Raw genomic sequence first — 23428 nt, forward strand, 5'->3', positions numbered from 1 at the left:
GCATTGCCTTTGAGCTGAAACTGAAATAACACCACCCTGCAGAGCTTGCTAGCTGGTTAATAAACTCAACCAAACGCACCCTATATCAGATTAATATGAACCTATTACAACTTAAATCACCACAAAAGGACGTGAATGCGCACGTGAACTTCAGCGTGCTAGATTTTACAGGCTATGGTTTGAAACGGAACATTTTGAATGCGCTCTTCCCTTAACAACGCTGATACACGGACAACGAAAGCACACAGAAACAACATTGATTTTATTAAAATAGTGTTCTCATTATAATGCTTTGACAGATTGACTCTGCACATCATGCACTTAATTTTATTATTCATGATAGAAGTGTTTACAGACATCACTGCGCGTTTTCGAACTCATAACGAAAAACAACTTTAAATAAACTAGGTCTACTGTTAAAAAATACGAGAACAGTATAGCACTGCTGCATTACTAATGTCAATGTTTCTGAGAAAGAAATAGCCTATCTGAAAAGAATATCTGTCTCTAAACCATGTCGAGCTCGAGCATTAATGCATTTGAGCTGAAACTGAAGAGAATGAACAGCCGGTATAACGGCAGCGCTTTGCTAGCTTATTAAGCTCAACCAAACGCTTCTTATATTAGATTAATCAGATAGACAACATAAAAGTAATCTTACAACGTGCATCTGCAGAAAAGGACGCGAATGCGCACATGAACTTCACGCGCTAGTCTGAGTGTTGTCGCTGGTTTCTCTGTGGATTTGCTTTAACAGCTGATACAAGGGGAACTAAGCACAGAGAATTTACAGCATTCTATTTCCATCGTGTTCTCATTATAATGCTATGTAGGCTATGACAGATTGGCGCTGCACATCTTGCACTAAAGATTTAATGATCAGTTATTCCAGACATCACTGCAGTGCACGCCTCAGTTTCACTTTATTTCGCCGCGGTCAGGAGGCGTGTTGTATAACGCTAACCAATCAGACCTCAGGTACCGCGCAAAATGACACAATAACCAATAAAAAAGAGACAAATATTTTTTTTAAAGTCAGGGCGATCATTGTTCTCATGATCGATGGTCACTGTCACGTTCGAGTACTCGATTACTCGACCACTGTTGCCCATCCCTAATTAATTTAAAATCTTTGATGAATTAATGTCACATATAATATCCAAATGGCATACATCACAAAGATAATACTTGTAATGCAATTATCTGGAAAGTTATCTGGAGACCACGTCACTACAATGTTCTCCGTGGGATAAACTCGCAACATTAGCCAAGATTAAAAAAAATGGAACTTTACATCCTCACAACGTCAAAAAGTAATTTCACGCTGACCAAATGACGACTAACTGACTACATCGTCGCAACGTACTGTTTGTGTAACAGGTAAAAAAAGTTTCCTGTTGTTCATTAGAATTCACCCAAAATTGTTTACATACACCTGATATGACTGCCTAATTGAAATGTGAGTGCTTTCCCCTTTAATTGTGGTGATAACATCATGAGTCAATATAATTCCCTGTCTGTCCCCTCCTCTTCCTCTTCGCATTGGTGATGCACTGGAGAGGTGAGTTTTTTTGGGCTCTTGTTAATCTTATATAATTATTGCTTTTATGTCTATATTTTCACTCCATTTTATGTATATAATATTATTTTACTTGTGTGTCATTTTACTCTTGAGTTATTTTTGTCTTATAAGTGGAAATGAAGCACGTGGTGACAGGTGTACATCATATTCATTTTAGGAAACAAGGGTGACTCATTCATAAAGAGGCTGCTTTAATTTGTTCTTTATCAGGAATAAAAGATCAGCGAAACTGCCGAATGCTGTCCTGTTCTTCCTCACACACAAAACACAATGCAGACAACAGACCAGTTACATTTGCATCGACTTCCATTGTGTGAACAAACAAAATAATGAGACATTTCTCAAATTATATTTTATGTTCCACAGAAAAAAGAAAGTCATGCAGGTTTGTCACTCTAATACTCATTATAAACCCATTCATCTAATGGCATTATTTATGCAATTGTAATTTAATTCCTGCCGCCTCTGAGCTGCAATAAACGGTGTGTAAATGTGTGTAAATACCAATGAGGATGCAGCTTCTGAAAATAAATGATGTTGTAGCCTGAAAGTTTGTCTTTCTAAAGCTACTTTTTGTAATGTCTGCTTGATGCTCTTCATATTTCACCAATTCCGGAGTTTAAATAATATTGCTTTAAATTAGCAACTTTCACTTTACCGCGACGCATCGCCTGTTCTCTAAATATAAAGAGTTCCGCCAGTGGAGGCGCTCGAGCAGCCGAAGCAACGACACACATCCGAGTCTAGAAGAAGAAGAAGAAGAGAAGTGAGCGAGGGAAGAACATAAACGTGAGAAGTGGAACACAGCCGCTCATTCTGCTCTAAATCTGGTGTTTTCACACTGTGAGTTCAATCATTTATTATTTATTAGGACAAATCTAAATCCTAGCGACTAAACGAGTCGGTTCATTTTATGAATCACAAATGAACTGAATGATGTTGTTTATTACACTCGAGAAACGTGAACTAATGACTTTGCAATTTGTGAAGATTTAGTTGTGTTTTCGTTTTATAATTAACAAATGAAACCTGCTAAACATATTTTTCACATCTAATGTAAGCAGGGCTCGTTTTTTCCTCCCTGTTGGTAAAATGACAATCATCCAGTCTGTAAAACCACAACCCCTTTACAATCCCTGTTAAATTAACAGTGTTGAGTAGCTATTTTATAAACCTATGCAAGTTAAATATTAAGATTATTTACATGTATACATAACATCAATCGATCAATCAGAACTCAAGTGTAACGCCAGAGAATGGTTCAATCAATCGTCAGCTTTCCATTAAATGATCACCCTATTCTTTTCTCCTTTACCCAGGGTTGCCAGGTCCCAGAAATAAATTTCCAGCCCATGACAGCTCAAAACCCGCCCAAATGGAATGAAAACTAGCCCAATTTTCCAGTTTTCCAAAGGGCCTAAAAATAAACTAACTAATACATGAAGAAGGTTTTTTTATAGGCTTTATAGGTTTTATAGGTTGAGAGTGACTCTTGAAGGACCAGCACCACATCCTCTAGTACCACTGTTTGAAGAATTCATCTTCCAGAATCTGGCAGTACGTTTTTGGAGTTCATTTTAGTCCATCCTGAAGTCCGTTTTGCAGAGATGGACTAAAAATGAACTCCCAAAACGTACTGCCAGATTCTGGAAGATGAATTCTTCAAACAGTGGTGCTAGAGGATGTGGTGCTGGTCCTTCAAGAGTCACTCTCAACCCATCTGTCCATAAAGCCTATAAAAAAACCTTCTTCATGTATTTTACAACACTTCAGCTTGTGATTCTTATCTAGTGGGGGTCATTTTTTAGGATTCTTTACCTAACTGAAGTCTCTGAGATCCTGACACCTTCACTTCTGGAGACTCCAGGTAGGTTGCAGCTCTGGAAAATGGTGGCGCTGGAGACTAAAGGGTTCCTGATGGTTTCACCCTTAATTCTTCACCTTAATTCTTAATTCTTTTGCAGTTAACAGGTGTCTTTTCTTCACCACCTGTTTTTGTCAGATCCTGCTGACCCAACGAGCATTTCACTGTCCAATGGTCACGCCTTAACTGCAATGTCTAGTATTGCATTAGTATTGCATCCTTCTCATGGGCATTTAATACTTTTTGACTTTTCAGTCTGAGTTAAATCTCTTTTTTGGCTCAATTTATCTGTAAAAGAAAACATGCCTAATAATTCTGCACACCTGAATATAAGGTGATTTTCATTTCCAGCCTTCATGAATAATTATATATCACTTATACATTATTAAATACTAAATCAATAGTAGTTATTAGGATTACTGTGGTTTGGAATTGGTCAAATGTGCCTGAAAAAAAAATATGATCAGAAAATCAACGTGCCTAATAATTCTGCACTCCCTGTATTAAAAGTTTAGAAAACTGACTACTATTTTGATTGTCTTTAAAGAAGTGTCTAATACTGCGTTTATTTGATCCAAAATGCAGAAACTATTGTGAAATATTTTACAATTTAAAATAACTTTTTTTCTTTTTGAATCTATTTTGAAATACAATTTATTTCTGTGATTCACATGATCCTTCAGAAATGGCTCTAATATACCGATCTGCTGCTCAAGAAACAGTTCTGATTATTATCAATGTTGAAAACAGTTGTGTACATTTTTTTCCCAGGATTATTTAATGAATAGAAAGTTAAAAAGAACAACATTTATCTGAAATATAAAGCTTTTGCAACATTATACATGTCTATACTGTCACTTGATCCATTTAATGCATCCTTGCTGAATAAATGTATTAATTTCTTTAAATGTATCATAAATTGATCTTTATTAAATTTAAATTGATCACAAGACTAAATTACATTTTAAAATATACTCAAATAGAAAACAGTTTCTTTACATTTTAGTAATATTTTACAATATTACAGCTTTTTATTTTTTTATAACATAAATGCAGCCTTGGTGAGCAGAAAAGACTTCTTAAAAAACACAATACACAATATTACAATTTCTAAACTTTTGACTGGTAGCGTATGTGTGTATAACAGAACTATATAATCCCAGGGCTGTTTTCTTTTAGACATTTGTGCTCTCTTCCCCACGTACCCTTTTGAGTAGATTTCAGCAGTAAAGAGAGAAAGCATTTGTGGTGATGGTTTTTCTCCATTTACCTGACATTATATAATGCTGCTTGTTCATCCACAGACAACCGAACTGATGCTTCTACTAAAACCACCAATAGGCATAACTCATGTGATGTTACATCAAATCCACACGTGCAGCAGCGGTTGTTGCCAAGTATTCATTCCCGGGGATCAATACAAACTAATAAACGGTTAATTTTTTTTTTTTTTGCGGCCACGGTACATTATAAAACTAGCCCAAAAAACCGCAACCCGCGGCTCCGTAATTTTTCCCGCGACGCCTTATTTAAAATAGCCCAATTGTGCAGGAAAACCGCGACCCTGGCAACTATGCCTTTACCATCCACTGTTAGAGCTGTGAAGCCCTGAAAAGTGTGGGTCTCAAAAAAATATTTACAGTTATTGTTTTTCAATCTTTTTTTTATTTAGTTATTTAAAAAAAAAAAAAAAACTGTTTATAATGATTAGACTATTAACACTTCAGTGGCCTCTGAAGGCACGGTGTGTGTGTGGGAGAGGGAGGTTCTCAGGGGGAATCCTAATTAGGGTTGTGCCGATGGACGATATCATACGATATCATCGTCCATCGTGATGGCTGACTGACATCACAATGGAGCGCCACCATCGTGATACCACGCCCCCCATTGTGAGTCTTGTTGTGAGTGCGACGCACACCAATCCTCTTCTATAGTTAAACTAAAAACTTTGCAGGGATTGCTCTGTAAATTAAATTGAGAATATAACTAATGCATATATTCTATTTTGAATACTGTAGTCTTTGCCAGATGTAGCCTACATTTTGAAATAATAAACGAGGCTCAAACATCCATTTCATAAGCATGCGTGTTAATTTCAGCACTTCCGTCAGTGAAACAACACACCACAGCCTGTAAAACATTTAAACGATTATCAGTAAATAATGGTAACCTAAAGAATGATCTAATTTGCCCTCAAAGATGCGTCATATACTGCTCTGCGTGAGATAAAACACAAGCTGGATAGACACCTCAAATATCTTCGTCTTCATGTGTTCTCCTGATGTTGCAAAGCAACACTTGTTGTAAAAGTTCTGAAGAGCGAATTTTATCTTCCACATGGTCAAGACATTTAAGCTATGTTTGATTATTCACTGCCAGAGAAAACAAAAGTAAAATGGCCTGTGTGTGTGAAATGCGCTATTCAAATAAACTTGACGCGCCTTACCAAGTCTAATAACAAGCACAAACTGTGTTAAGTAAAAAGGTAGCCTATTCGTCCTACAGTGTTTTTCTACTTTCCCACAGTAAAGGACGTGAATGGGTACAATAGACTTAATTATAAACAAATGAAAGGAAGAAACGTTTATAATTCCCTGTGAAAATGGGTGCGACGCGAGTGAAGATTTGAGAAAAGAAACTAGATGTATGTCCATGTGGGATAAAATGGACTAACGTTAGGCCTATTGTTAAAATTCACGGAAATCGCAAAACAGAATAAAAAAAGCTGACAAATCTTAAATTGGGCTTAGCCTACCTCTCTCATTCGGCATGAATCCATTGATGGCTGCAAATTTATTTCCTTTGTAAATAAAGCTTTGTGCTTCACTCGGTATTATTCACGTAAAACAGCATTAACATACAAAACACTGGGTTAATAACGAAATTATAGTTTTGAAGTAGAAAATAGTAATTTATGTAAAGAGATATATTAAAATAAAAAGTGGAAGGAAGCTACTTTTTTCCCTCACGTGCAACCTAGCGCGGATGAGTCATTATTTGGGTCAGTAAAATAACTAAATGATATAGTTTTTAAGTAGAAAATAGTATTTATGTAAAGAGATAGCAAAATACAGATATTGTAAATTATATATTTGTATTAATAAAACGACGATATCATCGTCAATGTTTGACTGTAAACATCGTCAACTGCCAATTTAGGAGACATAGCCCAACCCTAATCCTAATCTATCGCTACTGAAACTTATATTGATTGGTTGTTTATGTACATAACCACATGTAAAGATTGAGTTTAGTGACATAATGAATAAATTAATTGCTTTAAAAAAGTGCTGGAAACATGAAGCTCATTTCTCCACTTTTGAAGTTATAGATAACTATTTGCAGTATCATATAAAGCACTCATTTGATGTTTGCCCCACATTTCTAGTAATCCTGACCATGATCAACTGGTTCAGGTGTGTTTAATGTGGGTTGGAGCTACACTGACCAGAGCTTCCCAAAAACCTTTATGAGCCTTAGTTGATCTTGAGAGAACATGGCCATCTATGAACTTTAAGATCAGCTTAGCTCACAATGGTTTTTAATCAATCTATGACAAACCATAATTTATGATAGAGCAAATTAAAAAATCAGCCAGGTGAGTTGAACGTTACGTAATCATAAATAGTAGTTTTTAAACAACTATTTGGATAATTGAGAGTGATTTTAAGTGCAGGGCTCCAGGCTAACTTTTTGCCTTGGTTGCACTGTTGCACCTAACTTTTTTATTTAGGTGCACCCAAAAATTTCCCCCGGCTCGCTTCGCCTTTAACGCCACAATTTCAAGGTCACCTTTTTATCACACTCCAATACATTCATATATTATTTAAATGACAACATAATATATGCAGTTACAATTAAAATCAAGGGATATAATGCTTTGAACATTAATATTTTAAAACTACAGTTTAAACAAAGTGTTATAACTTAATTTAAAAGATAATGAATTAATAAACAATGAAATACAACTCATAATAAATAAAAATACGGAATTTTTTAATTTCCTCTGCTTGCTATATATATATATATATATATATATATATATATATATATATATATATATATATATATATATATATATATATATATATATATATATATATATATATATATATATATATATATATATATATATATAAAACGTTTACTATTTACTATTATATACGTTAGCATTTACTATTATAGCCTATCAGTAAGGCTTGTATAGTTTTTTTATATTTCTTAATAAAATTGTGCCAGCAGGAACAAATGCTATAATGAAATTATGAATTATTACGGGTTGATCACATAGACCGTAAAAAAATATGGACGACGCGACTTCATTGACTTCCGCTGACCATAGTTGAAGCTTTCATAGGCCCGCTCACGGCGCTGACATCTTGGGACAGAGTCTGCGCAGTAGCGATCTTGGGACCGGAGTTGCGCAGTAGAGAACAGGAAGTAGAGGCGCGATTATCAAAAGCCCGCCCACACTCTCACAGATGCAGAATAATTCATTGTGTTGGTGTGAAATAAACAGTTATGGAAATGTAGAAATTAAAGCTAAAGCTCCAATCTCCTCCCAAAAATCCCGAAAAAAGTCTGTTAGTGCCTCAGTGACAACTTCACTCAGAGAAGCCGTCAATCTCAGCTGTCAATCATGACGTCACACCCCCCGTTTTTATAGCATCAAATAACTCACTAAAACTAAACTTATTTAAAAAACGAACACTTGAAATGAAATTATCGTAATAAAAACTGCCTAAAATGACAGAAACCATCTTTAGGAAACAATTATTTGAAGTGTAATTAAATTGTTTAGTGTGTCTCGCGTCCATTCAAATACATGGAGGGGTAGGGTTTAGGAGCTATACTGGGACCGGCCACCGGGGGGCGATCGAGGCGCGAAAGCTTCAATTTCTGACAGGAGCACTACAGGCTTGGTTGATCACCGCAGGATTAAAAGTGGTCGAAAGTTTTTTCAAAGAGCCAGAAAGTAACTTTGCAGCAGGCACAACAAATTAACAATGATAACGTTAGCGTTTCAGGTAGGATAGTAGATATATCAGCAAATATCGTTCTCAAAGAGATTGTGCATTGTTATATTATATTCCAAAAACAATCACAGTAGTGACGCCGACTGGGTTAAGCATTTACTGTATCTGAGGGAAATGTTGCAGTGCGATATGCCAGTCTCTTCAAAGGAAGATTACACACAACGATTTTGTTTTGGTGGTTTGCTTGACGTTATTAGTTACAGGACTCTTTCACTTTAATGTTAACGTTAGAATTTTTTTTATTTGCCTAAAACATGCTGCGCTATTACTAGATGTTTTGATTCTCGCACTACCTGAGCTGACACTGACAGGCGGTTGTCATGACAATGAAGTAGTTTAGGGCGGCACAAGTTCACGTTCATTCGCGCACACACACACACACACATAGTGAAATGGACTCACAAACCGTTTCAGCATCGCGTTTAGCTTGCTGATTGCTGATTGCCGTAACTGATTCTCTGGTGCTGCTCAGGTCGCAATTTCAATCACACACACACACACACACACACACACACACACACACACACACACACACACACACACACACACACACACACACACACACAGCACGGAGCAGGAATATCTGTAGCACAGCCAATCAGAGGCAAAGACCCTCCCAATCTCTGTCTCTGATTGGTTTAGACCACGACATGTCAAAGGAGAGGCAGCTGAGCGCATGCAATGACGTTAGGTGTACCGGTGCGACCTAGGAAAAATTTTAGTCGCACCTTTACAAATTTTGGTCGCACTCTAGAGCCCTGAAGTGTGATAATCATCACGCTCCCACAGCCGTTCATGAGAGTTTAAATGCTGGAAATATTCCCATCTTCCCACAGGAGAAGAAGCAAGCAGGGGAAACTTGAGACATACTATTGTAAAGATGGAGTTTGAGGAAGAACCCCGTAGAAAAGAAGATGAAGAGACAGAGGAACAAATAGGTTGGTGTTTTCCTTCATTCTCTTTTACCCCTTTTCCACCAAGACAGTGCTGGTGCTAGTTCGGAGCCTAGTTTCAAATCGGTTCTTTGTGTTTCCACACACAAAGCCCCAGCTCCGAGCCAGGAAAAGTGGTTCTTAAGTAGCACCAAAACATTGCTGGGCTAGAACAGGGCTAGAATTAAGAACCGATTACGTCAGGCGCTGGGGGCGGGGTCAACAAGACCAACACAAACTTGAGATCCAGCGTTTTTTAAATAGCAGCTATTGGAGCTAATAGCTGCTGCTCGATTGTAATCTCCGTCTATACAAATTACGGCGAGCTGCATGAATGCGTTGGATTCACTGTGTTTTCGTTGTTTTGATGCCGATGTAGGATCGTAAAGCCACGTGAATCAATAGTAACGCAACGTTTGCATTGTTGATGAAAGGCTTGTTCGCAGCGGTGCTGTGCAGAGACCAATCGCTGTATGACGAGTCCAGCGAGAGTATATGACCCCTTATGGATCGGTCTGCGCAGCGCTGATGCATCTCGAACAAGTCTGGTGTGTTTGTGTTTCCCGCTGCCTCGCTATCGTTGCTGAGAAAGATGAGACGTGTACAGTGACGTAAGACCTGGCTCTGTCGTGGCTCTCATCATGTGGCAAAGCAATCGGTTCATAGAAGGCTCCTCAGTCGAACCAACTATGAACTGGGACTAGCACTAGCTCTGAACTAGCACCCGGTTCATTCTGGTGGAAAAGGGGTATATAATGAGGAACATTACAACTACTGACATATAATAATACATCTAAACTAGATATTATTAGACTCAAAAGTAAACTATATTTTGTTTGTAATGTATCCTCCTTTAATTAAATTATGGGAATTTAATGTTGATTTTAGACCCGGTGGAAGTGACTGAAGACAGAAGCATTTCACAGACTGAGAAAGCTGCAGGCAAAGGATCTTTCACCTGCTCCCAGTGTGGACAGATTTTCAATGTAAAATCAAACCGTAACGCACACATGAGGATTCACACTGGAGAAAAACCGTTCAAAAGCTCTCAGTGTGGGAAGAGTTTCGCTCACAAAAACACTCTCGACACTCATATGCTCCGTCACTCTGGAGTGAGATCATTCAGCTTTGATCAGTGTGAGAAAACTTTTTTTTATGAATCAAACTTAAATAGACACCTTAAACTTCATGCTGGTGTGAAGTCCTACTCTTGCTCTTTTTGTGGAAAGAGTTTTACACTACAGGAAAATTTAAAAGCACATGAGCATATTCATACTGGTGCAAGACCTTATATGTGCTTTGACTGTGGGAAGACCTATACATTGTTCAACCACTTAAAATCACATCAGAGAACTCACACTGGAGAGAAACCGTACAAGTGCTCACACTGTGGAAGCATGTTGTAATGATCAGACACACATAAGTTGTATTTTCTGTGTAAATTACAAAAAAAAAACATTAAAAAGGTGCATAAGATGAATAAAAATGTTCAATAAAGCTACGTAAATAAAGGTGCTTTTTTTTCTGAGCAGTTGCTAGTGTTAAAGGCTCATGAAACCCTAAACTAAATTTTCTGAGATTTTAACAGAAGTATGTGTGTTGAACATCATGGAAGACAATGCTATCATCTGTTAGTTTTTAATGTGGGAGAAAACTGGTTAATTTTAAACCTTTTTGTTCTATTTTCTACTTCCTGGTTTAAAATTGTCTTCATGTCAACGTCATAGGATGTGATGTTTTCTCGTACTATAGTACGGCGATGACTCATCTGTGTCTCACAATTATTCATGAGACTGCGTGTCTTTATCCTATGCGTTAGGGTTAGCGTTGCTTAATTCATGACAGCACGTGCTTAATTGACCTATCGGTAAGCCCCGCCCCTCGAATGCAGATGAGCCAATAGCAGTTGAGTATCAGTTGCGAAGGGACCGGAACTCGGACATCTTTAGGTTTGAGCGCCATAGAGATGCATTGGAAAATCCGAAGCTCTCATTGGTTTGATGGTGTTTATGCTACAAAAATGGTAAAACTATGTGCCTTTAACACTGATTCCAGGTATTCTGAGAGGATTTTGCGGTGGTCATACTCTCATTCAGTTACGATTAAAGTTAGTGAGTCCCTGCTAATATACAAACCGAAATAACTTGTTCTCACGTCATGTAACGTTAACAAAAAACGATTTGTTTTTGTATATATTTTTTTTATATTTCTGTGAGTTTAGATATGTTTAAGGTCTACATTATCTATCTTACTAAGGAGGGACTCCTATTTTGATGGCTATTAGTGTAGTCTATGGGTAGTGAAAGGGAGAGCTAGCAGTTTAAAAGCAGAGTTGTTTTCAGATACAAAGTTTACAATTTATTAGCACCCCCTAAAAGGCACACGGTCTGTATATATTTGTTTACTGTTAGTAGTTGTATGAGTGTTTTTGTATAATTTGCTGTGTATAAGAGAGTTTGTGAAAGAGACGTTAATGCGCACTTAAGCAGTTTTTCACACTGACAGCTGTCATTGTAAGACAGTTAGCAACTCCGTTTGTTAGTCTGAGTTAGCAACAGTAACTAAGGGGGGTGTGGCTTACGATAGGTAAATTATTCATGACCACGTGTTGGTAGGCATTTTCCTCTGACTGGTGCTTCAAACAGTGAGATCGCACACAGTAAGTGAGAGATGCATTAATGGATCAAAAACTTTGTATGAGTTTCTGCATCGCCTACGTTCTCTTCAGTCTTCACACAAACGCGATTCATCCACACTGTGAAGAGTGTAACCACTCTTCACAGCCATTTAACCGACCAAACGGCTTATAAAAACTCCACAAAATAAGCCTCGAAAGTTATCAAAGGTATGCAACACCGCGTTCATATATATTTTCGATGCAAAGAACAAATTGCGACTGGCTGTGCATTTAAATGTCCATTGAATTATAGGTGTTGTAAGGTGGAAAATAATCAAAGATATTTGAAATAGAACAACATCATCTGCTTTGCTGTTAGCAGCCATCGTCGTGATCAAGATATTTGAAATTGACTCAACCCCCTCCACCTTAACGCCATCAGAGGGACCAGTTGGAGTTAGAAGAACAAAGGAATGGCTGGCTGGCCAAATGGTTTTCACACCTTTGATACAATGGGGGAAGTTTTGTCTGATTGGTTACTTTCAAACGTCTTTAGGTCTGATTGGTCAGTTTTGAAAGAGTCAGATTTGAGTTTGGTGACATCAGGGAAAAGGATAAAAGAGGATTTCAACCGTAGCTCGCGCTCTTTTGGATTCTCTGGCTTTCTCTAGAGAGAGCTGCTCTTTAGCTCTTTAGCTCTCTCTCTCTCTCTCTCTCTCTCTCTCTCTCTCTCTCTCTCTCTCTCTCTCTCTCTCTCAGGTAACATTCTAGGCAGAGGCCTACTAAGTAGAATTAAGGGTTTAAGTGTACATCTATTTGAAACTATTTTAAGTGTAACCATAATTAGAATTTGTGTTTCCTTTTAAAAGAGATTTCTGTCTATTATGTAATTGACATTTTACATTTACTTGATTGTTAATAAATTGTTACATTTTTATCCTTTCTGAATTAATCTGTAATTATTAACTATCTCCAATGTGGAACGGTATAATTGCAACAAAGGGTTAAAACGGAATGATTAAATGTATGATTAACTATCATATAAATGACCAAACAACCAGTTGGCATTCTCTTCTAAATGCGAGAATTATGATTAATGGAGTAAGATAAAGAATATTATAATCAAATCCATTTTTCCAGCTGAAACACTGAACACGCGTGCGGCCTTCACCGCGTTTTGCTACAGATTATTGGAGCGAATTCATGCGGTCTTACAGTGTCACAGGATATATATGTATTTGTGTAACGGTAAGCTCACAAATCCATGTGTATATTGTGCTTGATGCGTTTAATGAGAGCGAAATAAAATTGTCTGAATCAGAAGCCGTTGGTGGGCTGTCAGTCTTAAACCACGCCCACTTTTATAGCATTTTTCAAAACTGGTGAGAACTGACTGCTGCTGAAACTAAGGGTTTCATGACCCTTTAACAAGAGTCCAAAATAAATATATATTAACTTAACCTCTTAACTTGTGCCCCTATTTTTGAGAATTTTATGAAAACGACATACCCAAATAATAAAGGGGGTTAATAAAGGCCTTCTGAAGCGAAGAGATAAGTTTGTGTAAGAAAAATATCCATATTTAAAGCTTTATAGAGCTTTAAGTAACTAACCCTTTAAGTACGATTGGCTCACTGGCCTCATGGAGGAGAGGCTATCCTCAGAGGTTAAAAGGCCACCATGTAGATCCCAAACTCTCTTCCTGCTTCTTCTGATTGCTGTGCGTGTGTGGGACTGGAAACCCGGTCCGACCACACGGTCGCGTGCCAGCATGAGAGCACACGTACATCTTGGAGACGTCAATTTGATGTGTGTGTTTACATCTGGAAGACGTATGTATTAGAGCAGGGGTGTCCAAACTCGGTCCTGGAGGGCCACTGTCCTGCAGAGTTTAGCTCCAACTTGCCTCAACACCTGTCTGGAAGTTTCTAGTATGCCTAATAAGACCTTGATTAGCTTGTACAGGTGTGCTTAATTGGGGTTGGAGCTAAACTCTGCAGGACAGTGGCCCTCCAGGAGCAGGATTGGACACCCCTGTATTAGAGCGTTTGCTCATCTGCAATACGTCTATAGGACGTTTCAGATGTCAAATAGAGGTTTAACCCTTAAAGACCTAGAGAGCCGCCCGCTGCTAAAAATAACTAACGTTCTGAAATGTTTAATAACTTTTAAACCGCTAATCCAATCTGTATGCAGTAAAATGCACCGTAAAGAGGAAAATCGTATCTTTTCAGAAGTATCACATTCTCGAGATTGATTATTCAGAGGCTCTGTGGTGAGCATGGATGCGTCATCAAAATCTGCCGCATTGATTCGTCAAGGAAACACATGTGGGTTGTTCCCCTGAGCCAAACAGAAACGATTGTTGATCATTAATCCCAGCCCCACCCCCGCCCCCAGATTAGTTGAACTCAACTCAACCAATAAACATAGTGTTTGGTCATTTGAACCACCAATCATGTTTCTCTGACACAATGTGAGAGTGTATTTGCGTGCATGAAAATAAACCAAAATTAACATATGTAGAGCACTCTCTCACATAGCACAGCACGCAAAAGTCAGAATATTTCTCTATTTGTATGTAGTTTGTGTTTTACACCGTTTCAGTGTTCTGTTATTAAATAACAATCTTTCTAAGTATTTACATTACCCTCTGAACTTTTTTCCACTCCATGGACATTTTTTGTCCAAATTACATTGTCTTTTTTTGACAGTCTACATTGTCAGTAAATAAAATACATCTGTTTTCACTCAAAAACGCCTAGAATAATATTATAATAAATTGTTATAACTTGCTGAGGGATTGTTACATGTAGACAAAATTTAATCTGGAAGTCTAACTTTTAAAGGAAAAAAATCCAAACTTCATAAAGTTCTGTTTGAGTTCACAGTAAAAACACCAAATTTTTGATGCAGTTTTTCTTCAAATTCTATTAATTTAATCCATTCTCAGACTAAATCAATTTAAAATTGGGTCGGACTTCAAATGAGCTTGATGGAAACTTCATGTTCTCCTGTTTAAAATGATATATGACACTTGAAGCTAACTGCTAGAATGGGTGAAAAAAAAATAAAATAAAGTAGAGACAAGTCAGGCGCCCCAAAAATGTTCTAGGTCTTTAAGGGTTAAACAACATCTTTAAGATGTTTATGATTTAGAATGTATGTAAAACTGACATCTTAAAGGGAGAGTGAAAATTCTGTCATCATTTTCTCACCCTCAAGTTGTTCCAAACCTGTATGAGTTTCTTTGTTCTGCTGAACACAAAAGAAGATATAGTGAAGAATGTTTGTAACAAAGCAGAGAGAGAGCAACCATTGACTACCATAGTATTTTTTTCCCTACTATGGTAGTCAAAAGTTGTTCCGTCTGCTTGGTTACAAACATTCTTCAAAATATCTTCTTCTGTGTTCAGCAGAACAAAGAAACTCATACAGGTTTGGAACAACTTGAGGGTGAGAAAATGATGACAGAATTTTCATTTTTGGGTGAACTATCCCTTTAAAGACGTTTATCAGAGGTTAGTAAACAGCAGATGCTTTCCAGATGAAGTGATCTTTAACAGACATCTTGCAGACGTACGTGTGCTATCTGTGAACATATATGCAACTTCATATCTTCTTCATTCAACGCAGAAGAAATCGATTCTGTCACTTTCCATCTTACCTATGTATGTGTGTTTAGAGAATAAAACTTGTGCACAATACATATTTGGTTCTGTTTCTCTACTTGCCGCAACGTCAAATTAGCAATTTCTGGGATTGTAACACGCTCTAAGCGCTGTACCTGCTAAGAAAGAGTTATTTTTCTGTGGCTGTGAAAAATGCCCTTTTCTTAGAATATCTTAGAATTGGCTAATTTGCTACAAGATTCTGTCTCAATAAAATTAATCAATTTCTATATGAAGTGAATGTGGAGTTTGATGTCATTCTCAGTAATTTAAAGCTTTCATGGATGAAGAATCGGCTCTAAATCTGCTGTGAACATTGACGTCTAAACAAACTAACAGGAGCACAAAATGACAGACATGAACCCTTAAGGTGTAAATGCAGTGTTTACTTTATAAAGTTTTATGTTCCACAGAAAAAAGAAAGTCATACAGTTTTGAAACTACATGAGGGAGAGTAAATAATGACACTTTAATACTCATTATAAACCCATTCATCTAATGGCATTATTTATGTAATTGTAATTTCATTCCTGTTGCCTCTGAGCTGCAATAAACGGTGTGTAAATGTGTGTAAATACCAATGGATGCAGCTTCGAAGATCTGAGATCTGAGTTTGTGTCTTTCTAAAGCTACTTTTTGTAATGTCTACTTGATGCTCTTCATATTTAACCAATTCCGGGGTTTAAATAATATTGCTTTAAATTAGCAACTTTAACTTTACCGCGACGCATCGCCTGTTCTCTAAATATAAAGAGTTCCGCCAGTGGAGGCGCTCGAGCAGCCGAAGCAACGACACACATCCGAGTCTAGAAGGAGAAGAAGAGAAGTGAGCGAGGGAAGAACAGAAACGTGAGAAGTGGGACACAGCCGCTCATTCTGCTCTAAATCTGTTGTTTTCATACTGTGAGTTCATTCATTTATCATTTATTAGGACAAATCTAAATCCTAACGACTAAACGAGTCGGTGCATTTAGTGAATCACTCAGAAATGAATCGAAATGAACCGACTGATGTTCATTACGCTCGAGAAACTTAAACTCGTTACCGACTGTTTTTCACATTATCATTTTGGAAGCTTATGAGTTGTTTTAGTTTTAGGCAATGAACACTGGTAAACATAGTTTTTAAAAATCATATCTAATGCAGGGCTCGTTTTCCCCTCTTTGTTGATACAATGATAGAAATCATCCCGTCTGTAAACCCAAAAAAGTGTTTGTTCACGGTATTTGTATTTATTCAAGACATTGTGATGTCTGTTTAAAAAACTAACCACGTCTTGCAAAGTGCACAGTGCCTGAAAACATAACATTTCTGGACTTCTGGAAATAACAGAAATACATAAATAAACAAAATATAGACTAGGCTATGGTTTACATCCCAGCCTTCATATTTTTTGCTGAGAGAGCAGATCAGAGATCTGAAGATGGAACAGCATAAACAAAGACAAACAAACAAACACATTTTTATTTATCGGTATTGATCAGTAATATATATTTACTTGTTCATGTTTATTTATTTCCCATATTTTTACTTTCAGAATACAGTCGTCGTCATCAAACAATCACTTAAAGGGGAGGTAAACCACGATTTCACTTTTCTAACTTTAGCTAGTGTGTAATGTTGCTGTTTGAGCATAAACAACATCTGCAAAGTTACAACGTTCAAAGTTTAAAGCAAAGGGAGATATTTGCTTTTAAAGAAATCAGTTTCTAAGGACTACAGCAAACGGCCGCTAGGGACTACTACACATTCACCCAGGTTTTGCTGACATCACCAGGCCCAATATTTACATAAACCCCTCCTCCGGGGAATATGAAATAAGGGGGGCGAGGCAATTTTGTATCGCCGCGGGGAAGCGTTAGTAGGCTGTGTTTTTGCCGCAATGCCGAAGAAACGCTGCTATTTTCATCCCAATTGCAGGACCACTTTGTTCAGGCTTCCTAGGGACGGGGGAGTTAGGGATCAATGGTTAACCTTTATTTTTAACTCGGTCCCTCATAATTATTATCCAAATCTCACTCTATGTGCTGCACATTTCACGGAGGAATGTTTCCACAATCTTCGCGAGTTTAATGCAGGATTTGCACAACGGCTTGTCCTGAAAGATGGATCAGTTCCAACTTTAAAACCAGAAGCTGCTGTTTATGAGCGACAACCAGTAAGTATGATTTATTTATCGTCGATGTGTTTTCCTGTAATAGTTTGTGTTGTTAATTGTAGTCTACGTTGTAGCAAGGAAGTAAACAGATGACAACGCTGTTTGGCTCTGCAAACCAGTTTGTTAAATGCTCATTCATACTTAACGTTATCTGACAAACACCTCACGTTACAAACTGTTTAAAATCTCAACAGCGAACTTGGCATTAGTGTAAATGATTCTTTGATTAGAGCTTTTATGTAGGCTATTGTTTATCTACTGGCATGCTAAACATGGTTCTGTGTTTGATTTGGCTACTATAGTAAAGCCAGTTTAGTGTTCGTTTCGGGTTAATAGTTCTTGCGACAGATATTTGGCTATACTCGTTCTAAAAATACAAAGGTGACATTCAGTAACGATCACTATAGATCCGCAGTATTTACTCGTAAAAAATCCATTTGACAACTGTATTAGGCTATAATTTGTTAGAACAATTATATGAAATTCTTGTTTATGAAGCTTATTTTATGTGGTTTAATTGTATTATTAAAGTAAACAAAAATATGCACACTGTTAATACTGCTCCCTGACGAAGACCCTTTTGGGTTGAAATGTTGCATGTTTTAATAAATCTTTGGGAGCAGTATTAACAGTGTGCCAATTTGTTTACTTTGATTTATTCTTTATTGAATCTTGCACATGTAAAAGTTTCATTGGTTGTGTGCACAATTCTTCCTCTCTAATTGTATTATTATACAGTAATTCATTTTTTTCTACTCTTTTACATGTCAAATGTATGTTTTTCCTCTTATTTACAGACAACATCTCAGCAGGGTTCGAGTTCCCAAGAGTTCCCCACTACATCTACACTTCATGAAGTTGGATGTCAGTCAGACCCTATAGAGACTGAAACTGTAGCCACAGAGATAAAGCCAAAGATGCGATCAGTGGGCACACAACTTTCAATGGGTACATTGAGCAATTTCCACTTTAGGAGCAAAGGAATGAAATACAGACATTAAATATGTTTGTGTGATACTTTATCATATGCAGTACTAGTACATATTGTTTTTTAATTATAATTGTTCTACTGGCTAATGAAAATTATGTGTATTAAAAAGTGGCTTGTGTGTCTCACTGTAAAAAAAATTGTAATGGCATGACAGATGGTTTTGAGTAATTGTATATATATATTTTTTTTATTTGTAGGCATTCAGGCAACATTTTATGGTCATGATGTGGGCACTCAAACAACTGACATGTTTCCTGATGTGCAGCTGTCTTCAACACCAGTAAGGGGCTCAATCTTCAGGCCCAGCAAAAGACCTCGTCTGGTGTTAGATGTGGAGGAGGAAGAATCAGAATTACATGTCGAACCCAATGATTCCACATATAATCCAGATTCTTTTGTCACTGATGATTCTGAATTGACGTAAGATATCAATACATATTTACACACATTTTTACCAATACATTTGTGTTTTAAAAAAAAATATATATATATAACATGAAAGCCACTTCCTAATATTTAATCTTTTTATATTGCCTTAGGATAGATCCACAGCCTGACCACAGCGATAACAAATACATTGTTTTTGAAAGCTGTCTTCGAGAGCTATTTATGTCCTGTCCAGTTTGTGAGACGAAGTGTGTTGTCCAGAGTAGACGAAGGGGGACTTTTGTTGCATTCACCCAGCTTTGTGAAAAGTGTAACTACCACAGACAGTGGCAGAGCCAGCCCATTGTAGGGAGTACCCCACTTGGAAACTTGCTATTGTCTGCTGCAACATATTTTACCGGGGGATCTTTTAAACAACTAGAGAAGGTATTACAATTACAATAAAATTCACAAAAAAGTACTGTTGTTTCAGTAATTTTATACTTTATTAATGTTATTTAATTTATATGTTCATAGATTTTCAAGGCCATGAAGCTCCAGATGATACATTTTGTAACTTTTAGGATTCATGCCAGGAATTTCATTGAGCCTACCATAATACACAAGTGGAACCAAGACCAACTGAATCTTATAAGGCAGCTGCAAGAGGGAGGAAATGTTGCTGTGGCTGGAGATATGCGTGCTGACACACCAGGTATGCTTAGAGTATAAAAAAAAGTCACGCTGTTTATTTTATAGTCTTTGAGTTTTCCTAAATTATGATACTGATGTGCTCAGTAATGTTCTATATATGATTACGATGTTTACAATAGGACACTCAGCCAAATTTGGCAGCTACACCATTATGCACATGGAAACCAACAAAATTCTGGATCTTCAACTAGTTCAGGTTAGTAATTACTAAGCATTTTTAAAAAATAGTTACACTTTCATTAATCTGTTGTTGTTTATAGTCATACATTTGAAATGTAGTGTACCCAACAACAGAGCAACGAGGTTGGAGGCAGTTATCATATGGAAAAAGAGGGATTAAAGCGTTGTCTCGATAAGCTGGAGTCTAATGGTTTAGCTGTTGACTACATAGTCACCGATCGCCATCCGCAGATTCAGAAGTACCTGAGGGACCGCAATATCACTCAGTTTTATGACGTGTGGCACTTTGAGAAAGGTAATTATTTATCTTTGTGTTTTTAATCAAATACAAAGTTGATTCTTGTTCAATTAACTGTGTTCAACCTAACTTGTTCATTTTTATTTTTGGTGTTATTTGATTATTTTGCAATAATGATTGTACAACCAAGCTTTTACTTTGTACAGGCTTATCTAAGAAACTTGATAAACTTTCCAAAACGAAGGACTGCGAGGTGCTGAAAAAATGGTTGCACAGCATCAAAAACCATGTTTACTGGAGTGCAAGTTCCTCTAAGTCTGGGCCTGAAAAGGTGGCAAAGTGGAATTCACTGCATAACCACATACAAAATGTACATGTTCATGATAACCACCTCTTCCCCAAGTGTGAACACCCAGACAAAGTTTCCAGAGATCCAACAAAATGGTTCCAAACAGGTATGACTATATAGAGAGACTAAATAAAACGACAGTGTAGTAAAAATTTCAATTTTTCTTAATTTTTTTTCTCTGTTTGGTTACAGGATCAGTAGCACTCCACAAAGTGGAAAAGCTATTATACAATAAGAGAGTTCTCAAGGATATAGAAAAGCTCAGCCACCACTTTCAGACGTCGTCACTGGAGGCATTCCACAGTCTGATTTTGCGTTTTGCCCCAAAGAACGTGATTTTCCCATTCATAGGAATGTTGTGTAGGTAATAATCTTTGACATATTTCGTAATATTTATAAACATTGTTATGGAAATGTTTTTTTATTCATTATTTTATTAATATTAATGATCTTTCCCTATAATAAATAATGTACTTTCCTAATGAGGCAGAAAAAGGTTCAATTTGCTAGGAGGCTTGCCTGTGGCCCTATGTAATCTATGTTATTAGTAGCAGAGATATAAAGAGGTAGAGAGCCTCCCATCTTGGTACACACTCTCAAATTCTCTTGACTGACTGTGCGACTGTTAGCCTTTGATGCAAGAAAGAAACCATTATAATCATTGCTTGAACATTTGTCTCTTATTCATAATTGTTTGTTTATTTGCCACAATACAGTCTACTAATCTTTGCATATTTCATGGATTGTGCAATGATTACAGGCTGTATCTTGCAGCAATGCACTATAATGAAAATGCTAACCGTGAGCAGGCAACAACAACTGAAGGACAGGCTGTGTATAAATTCCTTTTTCCAAAGTCCAAAAAAGGGGAATGCACAGGAAAGCCAGTGAAAGTAGAGCCAACATACAGTAAGTTGTAATATATATTTTATTAACAACAATATAAAAAATAGCTGTAATTCAATAAATAAAAAATTAACAGAAATCGAAATAATAAAACAAAGGTAGATTGTGTATAAGTAATTATGTAAAACCATACTGATTCAATATTCTGTCTTATTACAGGCTATGTTGATGACCTTATGAGCCTTATGCTACATAAAGTCTTTGTGGACCCCACACCATATGCGGAAGAGCTGCAGACAATCCCCATTCCACCTTCTGTCATCACATTTTGAAAAACCCTCAAAAGAAGAGGTGATTGCCCACCGTGTGTCAAGATTCAGTCGAGGGGTGGCCGGAACCCAACATACTGTCCAGCTTGATTAGGAAACTGTCGGTGGATCCGGCCAACAACGCATGACGGGATGACAACCCTCACACTACGTCCTAGATAGCCCCAGCACCAGCTGACAAAACTGCGATAGGCCAGATAACGGAAACGCCTATGGCAGGAAAAGAACCAACATTGTAAATAAAACAGTGGTATATTTGATACATGTATATGTGATGTGTAAACATGTTTGATACAAATTGATATTTTGATAGTTTCTGTGTTTGATAGAAAAAGATTTATAAATATCATGTCTATACTTGTATATATTTTTTTGTATATATTTTCTGTTTTTTTTATATTTTACACTACGTCATTTAATAAAATGTAATATATACTTACTCCGCTTCATTTCTGCGCCTCACTGGTCCATAGTCGGCTCTGTAAATATGATGTATATTTTGTAACGTATACATATTTAAGCAGTTTGGTTCGAAACCTGGATGCTCAACCATACACGTAGGAGGGTCTGGAACCTCCATCATTCGTTTTACAACCTAAACAGTAATGCAAGACAATGAGTATATACTGTACAATTAACCCATGTTCATCTTTTAAATATAAAAAAGGATTAATACATAACTATAAACACATTTTGCAAAATTTTGGTACTAGCTTATTAAACTACCTTCTGTATTTCTTTGCAGCAGATGTTTTCCACTTCAGTTGGCATTTTTACACAGTTATTACATGTACACCTAATAAAATAATAAAAAAAAGGTTCTTGAATACACTTTTGTTAGAAACTTATTATTGTTATAAATTAAACATCAACTATTATAATTAGTACAATTAAATAACAACGTATTTAAAAATTATGAGACAACAACAAAAAAACTAACCATTCTGAAACGTCATTTAACAGCCGTTCTTGAACAGGTTCTGCTTGATCATCTTCACTAAAATGTTCAGGGTCCGATTCGGGCTCAAATTGGTAGGGTTTTATTGACGCCATTGTTTCTATTACTACCCAAAGCACAGGCTACCGGTGAAGGTAAGGGGCGTGACATTTCTGACGTGCACTAGCCGTTTAGCGAATCACAACACACTGGGCCAGCGAACCAATCTGAGCCCATTGCGTATTTTTGAGGGACTGGCTTCATAGAACACGGAAACCATCAGACCGTTTTTACAAGGAGGGACAGAGCAGTGTAGAATAAAGGTAAAATATATGAAAAATACAGCATTTTTTTAAAAACGAAGCATGAACACATGTTACAGTGCACCCCACAAACACAATCAAGCCTTCGAAAGAGTGTACTATACCACCCCTTTAAACGAACGACTTTCGCGCACACCCGCCCATATAATATAATATATTATTTATATTTATAGTATTTATATTTTTATATTGCATATTTTTACATATTCAGGCTATTAATTTAGAGGCTATTATTTTACATTTACAATTTACATCTCGCGTGCGCTTTTGTCTCAGTGGTTAATGAAGACTATAA

General features: G+C 36.9%; 1 protein-coding gene across 8 annotated transcripts; it reads left to right on the top strand.

Annotated features, from left to right (window-relative positions):
* Positions 1 to 16511: 16511 nt before the first annotated feature.
* Positions 16512 to 22696, top strand: LOC307136812 (uncharacterized protein). 8 transcript variants are annotated; one of them, XM_079834106.1, is made up of 12 exons: positions 16512 to 16605; positions 17240 to 17860; positions 18658 to 18808; positions 19049 to 19271; positions 19391 to 19664; positions 19755 to 19932; positions 20051 to 20127; positions 20226 to 20406; positions 20556 to 20804; positions 20891 to 21062; positions 21459 to 21607; positions 21764 to 22696. In XM_079834106.1, the coding sequence occupies exons 2-12, from the start codon at positions 17585 to 17587 to the stop codon at positions 21874 to 21876; spliced, it is 2043 nt and encodes a 680-aa protein (XP_079690232.1). In that variant the 5' UTR covers positions 16512 to 16605; positions 17240 to 17584; the 3' UTR covers positions 21877 to 22696. The 8 variants fall into 8 exon arrangements, with proteins under 8 accessions (XP_079690232.1, XP_079690230.1, XP_079690235.1 ...); XM_079834104.1 differs by having other exon boundaries at positions 20211 to 20406; positions 21764 to 22311; XM_079834109.1 differs by having other exon boundaries at positions 20211 to 20406; positions 20891 to 21058; positions 21764 to 22310.
* The last annotated feature ends 732 nt before the right edge of the window (positions 22697 to 23428 follow it).

This window comes from Gobio gobio (assembly GCF_949357685.1).
Source record: "Gobio gobio genome assembly, chromosome: 14".
NCBI classification, from domain to species: Eukaryota; Metazoa; Chordata; class Actinopteri; order Cypriniformes; family Gobionidae; genus Gobio; species Gobio gobio.

Bases quoted from the DNA above. Each gene is read 5' to 3' on its own strand.
- LOC307136812 (XM_079834104.1), top strand. From the start codon at position 17,585: ATGCCGAAGAAACGCTGCTATTTTCATCCCAATTGCAGGACCACTTTG. The intron at 17,861-18,657 runs GTAAGTATGATT...TCTTATTTACAG, and splicing joins CTGTTTATGAGCGACAACCA to ACAACATCTCAGCAGGGTTC. The intron at 19,665-19,754 runs GTATTACAATTA...ATATGTTCATAG, and splicing joins CTTTTAAACAACTAGAGAAG to ATTTTCAAGGCCATGAAGCT.